The sequence below is a fragment of the Acanthochromis polyacanthus genome, chromosome 4 (genome assembly GCF_021347895.1).
Source record: "Acanthochromis polyacanthus isolate Apoly-LR-REF ecotype Palm Island chromosome 4, KAUST_Apoly_ChrSc, whole genome shotgun sequence".
Taxonomy (NCBI): domain Eukaryota; kingdom Metazoa; phylum Chordata; class Actinopteri; family Pomacentridae; genus Acanthochromis; species Acanthochromis polyacanthus.
The window spans coordinates 18,246,848-18,260,465 of record NC_067116.1 but is presented as its reverse complement, the minus strand read 5'-3'; the positions used below and the strand labels follow the sequence as shown (position 1 = coordinate 18,260,465).

Genomic DNA, 13,618 nt, shown 5'->3' with positions numbered 1-13,618 from the left:
TAATCTTTAACAGGTCAGAAGATTCTACATGACAGACATTCTTTGATTATGGCATTATTATTGTATATACTAATTTATACAATATATGAATACATATAATATATTAGTTTATTTTTTAGTATTTTTTGTCTAATTTTGCATGCCTCTATGTATCTAGCAAAGGAGAGAGAAAACAAAAATTAGAGAGTGAGACAGGAACAGATCCCTAATACAAGCAAAATAAGATTTTGTTCTGTTTGCTATTTCCTAACTCAGCTAAAAAAAAGTCTAACAATGGGAAAGTGTTACTCATTTATCATCCTATTAAAAGTATTGCCCAGCTGAATGCAGGTAAAGCAGTTGAGCAATGGTTTAGTAGCAGAGTGCCAGTGAGGGGATGCAGCCTGCAGGCATGGGAACAGGAGCTCTAAATTGACCTCAAATCCCTTAATTGGGACATGAAGTAGGACAATGTGGTACCCTGTATCATTTACCAGAAGGAAATGGTTTAAAAGGCTTTTCTGTGTGACAGGGCCTTGACATGGGAGCTTTAACAGTAATGTTCAGAAGGTGATCTGGTTTCCCAGCCTGCATAGCCTCTGTTACAAAAGTACTGCTACCCCCATTAACCCTACATTTGGGGAAGAAATCCAGCCTAAGTCACATAATGTTAAGAGTATTAAGGGTCTCCTTCACACGTGTCTCTTTCTCATGCCCTCATGTAAGTACACAGGGAGTCAGTAACATGAAAATCAAAGCACACTGGCTGACATGTCAAGCACAATTCAAAGCGCACCTGTAGTTGCCTTTGATAATTGAGGTCTGATTAATGTTTTGCTAGTTGTAGACTGGAAAGTGAGATGAAAATCGAACACTCAGCAGCCAACCTAAATTGGCTAAAATATACAATGCTCGTAAAACCTCCAGTAAAAGTTCACTTGAAACACTTTATGTGAGGCCTCATGGTGATACAGGGGCACTCAGTGAAGACAGGTGGACTAAGGCCTTATTGCATCAACCCTGGGTTAATAATCTTTCTCAGTTTCTTACACGTTCAATTTATCTGGAAAGTGATGTAATGGCATTCATTAGAGCTGCCATATGTTTCAGAGTTTTTTTCTCTCTCTGCACAGCCCCGTGGTTCCTGTTTGGCTTCAAAGGACCCTCTGCTCAGTAACTGCCTAATGCTTTACATATGTGCACTGCAGCAACACAGTCCGACATGGCTCATTCAGTTGCCTCTACTATGTACAGAATGCAAATATTAACATTAAGGGGCCTCCAGGAAGGACACGCATGCTTTGGATGTTCAGAGCAGTTGTGTCTGTGTGAGAATTTTACAAAAGGGAAATGTCCCACCGTTTCTCTACAGTATCCCTGTTTGTTATGAGGCATTAACTTGCATGAAAAACAAGCAGACAGATACAAAAAAAACAAACATGATTTTGCAGTTAATCAGAAGCTTTAGAAATAATCAAACTACAAATATTTTGGGACACTGGATAAAGACCAAGCATCTTTTCAGCCATCGTTATTACAATCTAACAACATGCAACATAATCATGATTCTTGGACAACATACAAAGAACACACTTTTGCAGACTTCAAGCCTGAAACAAACGTGCAAGCCCAAATGAGGTCACTTCCACTGAGGATCTCGGATGGGTGTTCCTTCTGCTCTACTGTGGTCTTCTGCCAGTTTCATGATGAAAACACTACTTGGTGGGACAGGATCCACATTTCTTTTAGCAATAAAAAAGGGTCAGGAAGACATCAAGACACCAGAAAGTGCTCCTGTGACTTCCTCCACCATCGCCACACTGGAGCAATTCATTAGCTTTGTGGAAGCAGTGGATTCATTATCTTAATCTAATTAATTTTGAGCACACTATTAAAAACGTTTAAGGATAAGAACTGAAACTAATAAAAAAAAGAAAAGAAAACTTACAGTATAGGCTCTGTACCAACACACATGCAAAGGGATTTAATGAAAAGCTGCAACTGCACAGCATGATGGATGTTAATTAATGTTAATGTTAATTAAAGTGTGAAAGCGACTTACTTGCGGTCCGATTTTTCCAACATTTCCCGTGTCCCCTTTCTCTCCCTGTAAGCAGTGAACATCAAACAGTATGCTGGTTAGTGTCTTGTAATTAAAGAGATCTCGGCCACCATCCTGCACAGCTACATGCACAGCACTCACAGGATATTACAAGTGTAAAAAGGAACACACACACACTGCATGGGGCTGTGAATAATTTTATGCTGCTCTATACTGTGGTCTGCCATCAGCTAAGATGACGGCCCTGGAAGAAATCATTTTCTCTCCTAATAAAGAGCATGTTTAGCTTAAGCAGTACAGGGTTCAAAAACATGGTCTACCACATGCCTCTGACTACCAGCAGTCAGAGGTATGTGATAGACTAGAATTCAGAATTACAAGATTTTGAAGCACAATACCTTAGTCATAGCACGGGATTTGTATAAGGTTCAAAATGCAATAAATGAGGGGTATTCCAAGAATGAATGAATGAATGCTGTGCTACTTATGTATAAAAAACTGAACTGACACTGTAACTAAAGGTAAAATAATCTTCACTGAAAAGAAAATATGTGCCCAGTGCAACGTGTTAACAACTAATACTAAGGGACTCTTTCTTTTTGCTTTAACTTCTTCTAGGAGTTTGTTATTTGCTGTTTGACATTCTTAGAATGTAAAAAATGTTTCAGCTACACACATGACCTACCCTGGTTTGTACTAATAACAAAAGTTAAAACTATTTAGGAATTTGGTAAGGGTCATATGTTTTAATGCTCAGTACACTTAAAAAAACTTATGAGTTATAAAAGCAGACCCACCTCTAAACCTTCGGGGCCAGGTTCACCTATGTAGCCTTTCCTTCCAGGTCTCCCCTACAAAGACACATGTGCACACACACAAACAAGTAATGATCAAAAGATAGTAAAGCTCACAGCATTTATCTCATCTCCTCCCAGCTGCTTCCTAATGGAACTTCTAAGGGAACTGTTTCATTCAAACCACCTGCAAATGGCTAAACATGTGAGCGTGTGTGTCTTTGTGTATATCCACTGTGTGAATCTGTGAGTTCTTACAGTAGGGCCAGCGCTGCCAGGTGGGCCAAGTGGTCCTTCCTCACCCTGCAGAAACAGTACAGTTAAAACACAATTTTTCCAAGCAGACATACACAACAGAACCCTATTGCTGAGTGAACACAGCTTTAGGACCAAAACAAAAGATCAAATGCACACATGTATTAAAAAAATGTTAATGTACAAAAAGAAAATAAACTCATTGTTAACAGTAACTATATTATTATTCCTAACCCTGTATAGCTTAAAATCTCAAGACACATACTGATACCAACTCAGTAACAGAATGAACTGACTTATACAGTTAAAAAAAGAGTAATAATTCTTTAATCATTTCCATACTGTATGTATGTAAATGTAACAACATGATGACGTAAACGTCCCACAGACATCTGGTAATCTATCACGACATTGTATAAAAAAGTCTCGAATGTACAACACGCTGTACATACACACTAATGGATGACTCAAGCAAAAGAACAAAGTCTGGCCACTTCAATCCTAATAATCTATGTGAGACATTTCTAAGTTTCTAAAAATACCTCACTGTGCTCCCACAGCATATGAAACCATGCCTACAATACAATAGAGACCACAGTTATCAGATAAATATAATCTATTTCTATCTTCTATCTGTGTACCAAGCCTGTATATTTTACTCAAGTACAAGCGCTTAAGTAAATGTGGTTTGTTACTTTCCACCTCTAAGCTCCTGGGTATTAAGGCTTGTGCCGGCACTTTTATCTGACTAGCGTTTGTGATAGCAGAGTACGCAGGCCAACTCCTCACCTTTCTGAATGGGTGCCAGGTCAATTCTGTTACGATCAGCACAATAGAAAAGCTGTGTGTGTTGTACACTTTCCAAACACTTCTGTTCCTTTTTCCAAGGCTGGAAAAAATTTCTGCCTTGTTTTTTTAAGCACCCAATAGTGAATCATGACTTCACCCGGTGGAACATGCCCTAAGAGATACAGCAGAGAAAAAACTCCCCCCAGCATCTAAGCAGTTTGGGATTTGACTAGATGCTGGATAAGACTGTGATAATGAATCTTATCTTAGACTAATGATCAAATGGAAAACCTGAGCCATATTTTCCATTTCTCTGTATCAGAGAAACAAAAGCTGAGCAGACATGTAGAATTGAGTTGCATGATTAATTGTCTCACCAGTGTTCCTTTGGGCCCTGGCGGGCCTTGTGGCCCTCTTGCACCCTGCAAACCCTGAAACACAGTCCAATGCATAATTTCAACTGGATGAAGTAAACTGAAGGATGAGTGAATAGAGAGGGAGGTAGGGAGAGAGATATGTTGTTCTACCTTTGGTCCAGGTGGACCATTAGGTCCTGGCACTCCAATGTCCCCAGGAAACCCCTTGCAAAATCAGGACAGAGACATTGTTAGTCTATGTTTTCATGTCCCCTGTCATGACTCACATGGCTTTATTTTGTTTGATCAAAAATATTAATTTAAATCAGTGCAGTCCTGGGTAAAGCACAGGAGGCACAGAAGTGCAATCCATTTAAAATGGCGGGTATATAATGAGCTTACATATGTGGTCATACAGCAATGCCTACTTCCAAATCAGATAAATAATAAGATAAGATCTTAAGGGGTTGCTTCTTGAACAGATGTAAAAATATTGACGGATTGCTTCTGAGCTGAAAGAAGCTGAATACCTTCAGACACGCTATGACTCAATCACTCAGTTCAGAAAATACAGCTGTTGGCTGTGTCCTATATGACTTTTGGTGACTTAGCACTCCTGACTGCAGTGTCTTTTATGTTTTCCATGCTTCTCATGTGCTTTGCAGCATCAACAATGACTCTTGACAAAAGGTGAGGTATTCTATATCTAATTACAGGCTGGGGGAATTTGGCAGAAGAGGAGAACCAAGGGACAAATTATCATTGTTTTTGTAACACAAAGGATGAAGGTTGTAAAGTATTGGGGTCCGAGGCCTGAGCTCAAATTCAGTTTGAAAGTTAAACATGAATAATTTAACACTGTATCAGATAAAATCTAATCTCACTAACATAAGTGCACCACATAATATTGTAAAAGTCTGTAATCAACAGGACCTAAGTATACCACAACTACCAGCCTCAGCAGGCTGCACTTATTATTTCTGGCATGTTACACTGCCATATATCTCAGTGAAACTGTTGATGTACGGGTTGGTAAGGGAAGAAAAGGTCATAAGATTATCAAAAGGTCATCTACTGGCCAAAGACACCTGTTCAGATTATGTCATCAGATTTACAGATGTGCAAGAGTACATTTTTGCAAAAGAAGAAACGTGTTTAAGTCTAAAAAAAAAAAAAACACGAGTACCCACAGCAAATGCAGTACTAAATAAAACCATTCATATCGAGTACAAAGTTGAGAATATGATCTGATGATATAACTAAAGGAAAGTCTGGAGAAGGACCAACATTTAAAAAGTTCCCCTGGCAAGTATGAATGTCTTCATTTAAATCATTGTGATCTGTAAGATTTAGGTATTTCACATAACACCATCCCAAATGCCAGAGGATCACTTCTTTGTGGGACATGAAAATCTGTATTAAATTGCAAAGTAATCCCTCCATTAGTTTTCAAGACATCAGAACATAGATCAAAGTGAAGATCCAGCAGAAATAGATAAGGAAGGCATACAATCAGTATGATTTATAGGGGCCATGACTGCTTAGCAATCTGGTTAAAACTTGTCATCAACCATCTGGATTGTTCTTAATTGTCTATATGCAGTTCACTGTACTAAATAGATTTGCCCTACAACATATGCTCATCATTAACAACACCCTAGGTTGCAGCTAAAACCTGACATATGTGCAGTGAAGATTACATTTTTCAGCTGCTACCTGCTACTTTAACCCCCCACAGTGTCGATCTTTCTAATGTCTTTGTAAGTGATCATAATCTTGAGTGGGAGCAGCCATAAAAAAAGCATTCTGACTTTGCGCCAAAGACATTACACAGTGTAATTGGTAACGTAGATACAGCAAGAGGATTATGTTTTATAGCACGTCTGTGTTTGAGCTACTTCACAATCCATCTTTCTTTTATTCTGCATATTCCTCTGTGCCCAAGTAGAGCAAAAAAAAAAGTAGTAGTAATGTCTTATTGTACTGAGTTTGTATTAATTTTATAATGTTTCTGTGCATTTAGATACTATACCACAACCCACTGGCAAAGGCTGAAAAACTTCTGTTTACTTACATTTATTCTCACTGTGTTTTCGCAGCAGGTTTATACTTTGAAAAACAAATATAGGAACCTGTCCTGGACAGCTGAAAACTGACCCTCTGTAAAGCACAGCCTACTTAATTGCAAGTATTGTAGAAAACAGGAATATGAATTTAAGTTATTACACCTAAATTGTGTACTTCAGGTAAACAAAATAAAGAAATAATGACCTAAAGCCACAGTTCACGCAGTGTCATCATGTGTCATTTTATGTGGACTGGTTTTTGCTGTAAATGTTTCTGCTTACAGATCTCACTGTATGCAGAAACAGGTAGCTGTCATGACGATAATATAAAAAAAAACTAATAAATACTAAATAACCAATAAAATGTGTCAAATATGAAAGCTTGTCACATGTATGTCCTACCTCTGGTCCCGGTGGCCCAGGTGGTCCTTGTGGCCCCAGTTCTCCAATTTTACCCTGTTTACAATGCAATAAGATACAAAGACAAACAGAAATAAGAAACTGCATTTTTTTCAACTTTACTTATTTGTTTTCCGTGCATTTCCACAATCTCTTGTGCAACTCCTGTGGGTACTACTCATTGTCTGGGTACAGTATGTCCTTCTAACTATTTCAGATTATTTAATAAAAGCTTAATCACACTGATGGGTGTAGCACAGACATCATCAGTGGCAATATAACGCTGCTTTGTATCTTAGCAGGTATCAATGCTTAATTCAGGTCACTCAATCCATCACTAGCCATGCAAACTCTAACCCAAAATCTTTAATTCATTTCATATTTAGCAGTTTTTGTTTGCTTAAGCGTAATCCACATAAAAAGCATTCTTAGAAATGTATTTTACATCTTTCTTTTATAGAACACAGAATTGCACTCTACTAAATATGTCATGTGGAAGTCTGTTGGTTTTTTTAGTTGTTGTTTTGTTGTTTTTGCTTTGAGTCTCCAATGAGAATTGTTTAAATGAGAAACATTATCTTCCTATATATTGATTAGGCTTTTTGGTTTCACTTATCAACCTCAATGTAGAGAAGGAAATCAGTAAAATCGGTTGATTTCTTCCTTCAGAATATAAACTTCAGAAGTTAGTCATAGTTAGTCATCTTACTTTTCAGTAAGATGCCCTCTGCTTATTTTGATTTCTTTTGGTTGGATGACCATGAAAAACTAGAGTTATGTTTTAGAAGAGGATTTTTATCATAGCAGAATTTCTTTGCCAGGCCTGGGATAAAAGGCAACATATTTTGTTCAAGGATTGAGCAGCAGAATATTGTGTTGTTTTGGATGTACTCTGCTGCAATGCTGGTATATTGGTGTCTCGTAAACCCATGAGGGTTGGGCACACTTTTGTGCATGAGACAAAAATCAAGAAATCAATCAATCAATCGATCATAGTCTTAGACATGTCTTAGAAAATTTTTGTAACTTTTTGCTAAAGAACATTTTAGTCGAAATGTAGCAAAATTAGTTTGCTGAAAACACAAAATTGATAAAAGTTTAGTAGTGGTAACTTTGTGGTGGTGCTGTGAATCTTCTTTTTCTTTCTTCGTGTCACTAAATTAGGTAAACCATGTGGTTATTCTCATTATTTAAGGCATGTAGCAACTTAATTTCTTGCAACAGCCGATGCTGCATAGAAACTAGATGCTGTGGACAGGACAGCACTTTGACTTGTTTAAAAATCATCGTTCAGGGAAGTTGTCAATGTTTCATTTTATTTCCACTGATAAGCAAAAAAGAAGCTGTTCAAAATTTCTATTACACTTTTTCCTCCCCTTATTGGAGTGCTCTACCCTACGGTGAAGTGTTGTGAATGTCACCAAATCAACTTTAGTTTACAACCCAAAAGAAAGAAAAGAAACAGATCCAGATTTTATTGCAGTACAAAATGTTTACTTGGCTTTGTCTATTAAAGTTGAATAGAACCTACATAAAATGGCACGCATACTCTACAAACATGCAAATGCACAAGTTCTAACACCTTCAGTAATAGTTACACATGCAGCTTTGCCTACACAGACACATTCACACTCACACGAACATACCGGTGGTCCTGGTTTCCCTCTGGGCCCAGTTGGACCAGGAGCACCAGCAGCACCCTGAAAATTTCAAAAACAACATTCACACATTGGTCTAACACGTCCTTTTGTAAGCATGTTTCATCCATTTCCATACAAAGCACTGCATGTCTGGATGTGCCTGTGTACAAACCCTTAATGGCATGGATCAAGCATTATGTGATGACTTCATGTGATTAATGAGCCAACATCTGCATTCATTTTAATGCATTTCTGGACTGGAACAGTTTTGACTAATCTTTTTCTGATTTTGCAAAGACAAATGTTCTGCTTTGTCTGATTATTTGCCACAGCAGGAGAAAAACAAAGCTCACTTCTACATGTGTAAAATATTAAGAAAAATCGAAGAAAATGCATTAATTATGAAAGCATTGTCAGACCCCATGTGAAGCTAACAAAATATAAGCATTTTGTTAGCCAAGAAATGTCATTATAAAGCTTTTATTTCTTCCTAATTCGCAAGTAATAATAGATGTTTAGTTAAGATGGCCTGACAGACTTACTTTGTCACCTTGGTACCCCATCTCTCCTGGCTCGCCCCTCGGTCCCACTTCACCCTAGATTTCACAGTATCAAAAAGAGATATAACACAACACTGCCCTCCCACAGCAACCATACTACGACCACAAAAAAAAGATAAGACACAGCCACTACATAATCTATTTGTACAGTGTGCAGGAACACCTTTAAACTGCAAAAGCAATCTGTGATCAAAAGTTTGACTCAGTATTCAAATGAAAATGGAGGATTTTAGAACTTAAAAACACTTTTATTTTCCCCACAGTATGTCACATTACACCACACAACATATACGACTGATACCAGCTTAAACTTGCACATTAGTTTTACAGTTAGTATCCGTACAGCTACCAGCATTAAACAGACAATACTATACTGCTATATCCTGACAGGGAACAGCAAACTTCTCAGATGTTAGTTGCAATGTTGGCTAACAAATAAGCAACATAAATCACCAACCAAGATAACGGGCCTGTTCTCCACTGGTTCTCCTGTTGGCTATATACACTAAAACACATTTTTTGCCTTTTCAGTGTCAAAATTACCTTCTTGGTCCACATTTCATTTTGGCTACACTCAACCTAATTTCTCCATTTTGTGATGACACGACCAAGTTTTTAAAATATATATATAACTACTCTAAGTGTAGTGCACTTAGATATTTTTTTCAAAAATGTTATTTCTATTACTTTTTCCTACACATTAACTCACTCGGCCTGCCAACATTCAAATTGCTCATGAAGGGTGAGTTGGTGGCTGTGCTATCAAAATGTCAGCAGAATCTCTAAAAATGGGATAGTGCCAGATCACAAACAGATGCACTGCAATAATATAAATATTTAGATCACCTTATCACCTTTCAATCCAGGCAGGCCAGCTCGTCCTGGTGGGCCCTGCCACAGAGAGAAGAAAGGATAGAGAGACAGTTGAAGAGGGAAAAGAAATGATGCCGATAACAGCTGATATTGTAGAAAAAGGTTCTAAAACTAATTTGTTCTATTTAGCTACAGTAACTTAGTATGTAAAAATGAATTACGCCCGCATTATCTTATATATTTGGACATTTCAAGGTATGTCGATAAAAGACGCAAAGGGACTGTCATGACTCCCGTCCTGCCTTGCTGGCTACAGACTCCTTTTTAACCCTTGTGGGGTTTTCCTTTCTGATGTCATGCCATGTCTTTTGAGCTCTGCCGTTGCCATGTGTTTCTGTGTTGCTTTGTACCGGTTCTCTCTCACCCTCGTTAATCAGGTCAGAGTGGCTTCAGCAGCAGCTGGAGCCACTCAGGTGATTGGCCACGTAGCCTGGACTGAGCAGCTGACTCCACTTCGTCATCATCTCACCCTGACAGTTAAAAGCCGGTCGTCACATCCACTCTTCGCCGGATTGTTGTTCAAACTACTCACAGTTAGTGACACGCCAGCCAAACCCAGTTGTCTCAGAAATTGGATTCGGAAGATTCGTTGTTGTTTTGCTTTAAACCGTGTATAACTCTGCCTTTCCTTGCTTCACCAGTCTCAACTGCTCGGAACCCACGCACTACCGGCCTGAATCATCGCCAAGAGGATACCACCGCCAGGACCAAGCCCAGAACCGCCGCTTGACCCACAGCCAAGAGATTACCACAGCCAAGACCAAATCCAGAGCCCCAGCGCAACCCACAGCCACAAGGATACTACGGTCCGCAGTCAGAACCGCAGCCAAGACAATACCACAGCCAAGACCAGGACCCGAACCCCAGCCCGATCCACCGCCAATAAGAATCCCATCACAGAACCCCAGTCCAAGACCCAGACCGGGAGGTCCAGCCTTCCATCTCCAGAATCATCTTTTTCTCCCTCACAATAAAACCTTTAAATCACCACCACTCCATCCCAGTTCTTCCACCGTTTCCACCCTCCTCGCTACAGACCTGACAGAACAATCCGGCCAGCAAAAATGGAAACGGAGAACATGGGTCCAGACGAGCCTTCCCCTTCCCAGGTTCTGCACGCAGTCTCCGTCCATGGTCAACTATTGGGGCAACACAGCAAGACCTTAAGGGAGCTAGTAGAAGCAGGGAATCAGGTAACAACCCAGCTTCATTCCCTTTCTGACCAAATGACCCAGGTAGCAACCGCTCCTTCTGTCTTAGACCAGCATAGCCGAGCCCTCCACGATCTGGGGGTTTCGAGCCGTCTTCTGACCGAGCAGATGGGAAGTATGACAGCCCAGCTGCACCAGATTACCACCGTTCTGGCTCAACTCTCCAGTCCACAACCGCCACCGGTTCCCCCACCGAATCCACCACCACCGAGCCCTGAACCTACCGCCACGCCTCGGACCTTTTTTCCAGAACCCAAGATGCCTATCCCCGAGCGCTACGCTGGGAATCAAGGAGCCTGCGGTGACTTCCTTATGCAGGTTTCCCTAGTTTTTAGCGCACAGCCACAGACCTTTCGTACCGATGAGCAAAAGATCTCCTATACCCTGGGCTTATTGACAGGAGCAGCGCTTCGGTGGGGATCAGCGGTTTGGCAAAATAAGAGACCAGCCTGTGCTTCATATGCCGCCTTCACGGAGGAAATGAAGCGCGCCTTTGACCACCCGGTGCGCGGAGCGGACGCCATGAAGAGGCTGGGAAGCCTCAGCCAAGGCGGACAAAGTGTAGCAGAATACGCGGTGGAGTTCCGGACATTAGCAGCCGCCGTGGACTGGAACGATTCAGCCTTACGGTTTCAGTTTCTCAGAGGATTGAGCGAGGAACTAAAAGACGAGTTGGCTCACCGAGACGAAATCGAGGATTTAGATTCACTCATAGACAAGGCAATCATCTTGGACAACCGTCTGCGAGAAAGAAGAAGAGAGAAAAGGCATACGAACCCACAGGTGTCTCGCTTTTCCCCCCCAGTCCACCCTCGCCCTGGTCCTCGGTCCCGCGACTCCGGCTCCACAGTGCCGTCCCTTCCTCCTCCACGTGGGAATCTCTCTGTTCCGGTTACTCCAACGTCAGGAGAGGAGCCCATGCAGCTGGGTCGGGCTCGCATATCCCCGGAGGAGCGAGCAGAACGTCTAAAGAGAGGAGCTTGCTTTTACTGTGGAGAACGGGGACACCTAGTGGCCACATGCCCATCTAGGCCGGGAAACGTCACGGCTCACCTCGGTCTGGGGGGGTCCGGGTGAGCCAAACCTCTGTCTCCCCTTTTTTGACTCATCTCCAGGTACCTGCGTCTATATGCTGGAAGACGCACCGGTCCACAGTAGGGGCTCTGGTGGACTCTGGAGCAGAGGGCAATTTCATTGATGAAACTCTGGTCAGTCAACTTTCGTTACCTACTGAACCTATAAAACCACCTTTATGTGCCTTGTCTCTCAATGGTCGCCGTTTAGCCCAGGTGAGTGCCCAAACTGTCCCAGTCACCCTCAGAACCTCAGGCAATCACGTTGAATTACTCGTATTTTTTGTACTGTCAGATTTAAATTCGCCTATTGTCCTGGGCTATCCCTGGTTAAAACTTCATAATCCCCAAGTAGATTGGCAGCTAGGGAAAATTTTGACTTGGAGTTCAGACTGTCATGCCAAGTGTCTAGTATCCGCCCAAAACCCAGGGGATTCGGAAACAAAACCGCGGTCGTTACCTCCCGATTTGACCAACGTTCCCACAGAATACCACGATTTGGCTTCCGTTTTTGATAAAGACCGAGCCGTGTCTCTGCCTCCACATAGGCCGTACGACTGCGCCATAGATCTGTTTGAGGGTGCCCCCCTTCCTAGAGGTCGGTTGTATAACCTCTCAAAACCAGAAAGAGCTGCTATGGAAACGTACATCAAAGAATCGCTAGCGGCCGGTCTGATCCGTCCGTCCACATCTCCAGTCGGGGCTGGAACCTTTTTTGTGGGAAAAAAGGACGGCGGACTCAGACCATGCGTGGACTACAAAAGATTAAATGAAATCACCGTTCGGAACAAATACTCCCTTCCCCTCATAGACTCAGCCTTTACTCCCTTACACGGCGCATCGATCTTCTCAAAATTAGACCTCAGAAATGCTTATCATCTGGTGCGGATACGGGAGGGGGATGAGTGGAAGACGGCCTTTAACACTCCATTGGGGCATTTTGAGTACTGTGTCATGCCTTTCGGTTTGACCAATGCCCCGGCCGTCTTCCAGCATCTCGTCAATGACGTCCTGAGGGACTTCCTGGACCGGTTCGTTTTCGTCTACCTCGACGACATCCTGATCTTCTCCCGCGGCCTGGAGGAGCACCGACGGCACGTAAGGACGGTTCTCGGGCGTCTGCTCGAGAACCGTCTTTTCGTCAAAGCTGAAAAGTGCGTTTTTCATGCAGTGTCGGTGTCCTTCCTGGGTTACATCATTGCCGCGGGAGAGGTCAGGATGGACCCAGCCAAGGTAGCGGCGGTGGTTGAGTGGCCGGAGCCCGGGGACCGCAAACGGCTTCAGCGGTTCCTGGGCTTTGCCAACTTCTACCGCCGCTTCATTCGTAACTACAGTCAGATCGCTTCCCCCTTAACCGCACTCACGTCCGCCGCTATTCCGTTTGTCTGGACACCTGCCGCTAAGCATGCCTTTGTCACGTTAAAATCTCTGTTTGTCTCTTCCCCAGTTCTCATTCAACCAGACCCGACCAAACAATTCATTGTGGAGGTCGACGCTTCGGACACCGGAGTGGGAGCGGTGCTATCTCAGCGTGCCGGCGGGGATGGGAAGCTTCATCCAT

General features: G+C 42.0%; 1 protein-coding gene across 3 annotated transcripts in view; it reads right to left on the bottom strand.

The window, feature by feature from the left end:
- LOC110965809 (collagen alpha-1(XXIV) chain) overlaps positions 1–13,618 on the bottom strand; it is a 103,820-nt gene that overhangs the window by 43,586 nt on the left and 46,616 nt on the right. For 2 of the 3 annotated variants that reach the window (XM_051947462.1, XM_051947463.1), the window contains 9 exons: positions 9,747–9,791; positions 8,883–8,936; positions 8,347–8,400; positions 6,704–6,757; positions 4,407–4,460; positions 4,257–4,310; positions 3,094–3,138; positions 2,839–2,892; positions 2,042–2,086 (listed from right to left, as the gene is read on the bottom strand). In XM_051947462.1, coding sequence (XP_051803422.1) covers positions 2,042–2,086; positions 2,839–2,892; positions 3,094–3,138; positions 4,257–4,310; positions 4,407–4,460; positions 6,704–6,757; positions 8,347–8,400; positions 8,883–8,936; positions 9,747–9,791 — 459 coding nt within the window. The remainder of the gene's footprint in view (positions 1–2,041; positions 2,087–2,838; positions 2,893–3,093; positions 3,139–4,256; positions 4,311–4,406; positions 4,461–6,703; positions 6,758–8,346; positions 8,401–8,882; positions 8,937–9,746; positions 9,792–13,618) is intronic. The other variant, XM_051947464.1, reaches the window with a different exon arrangement.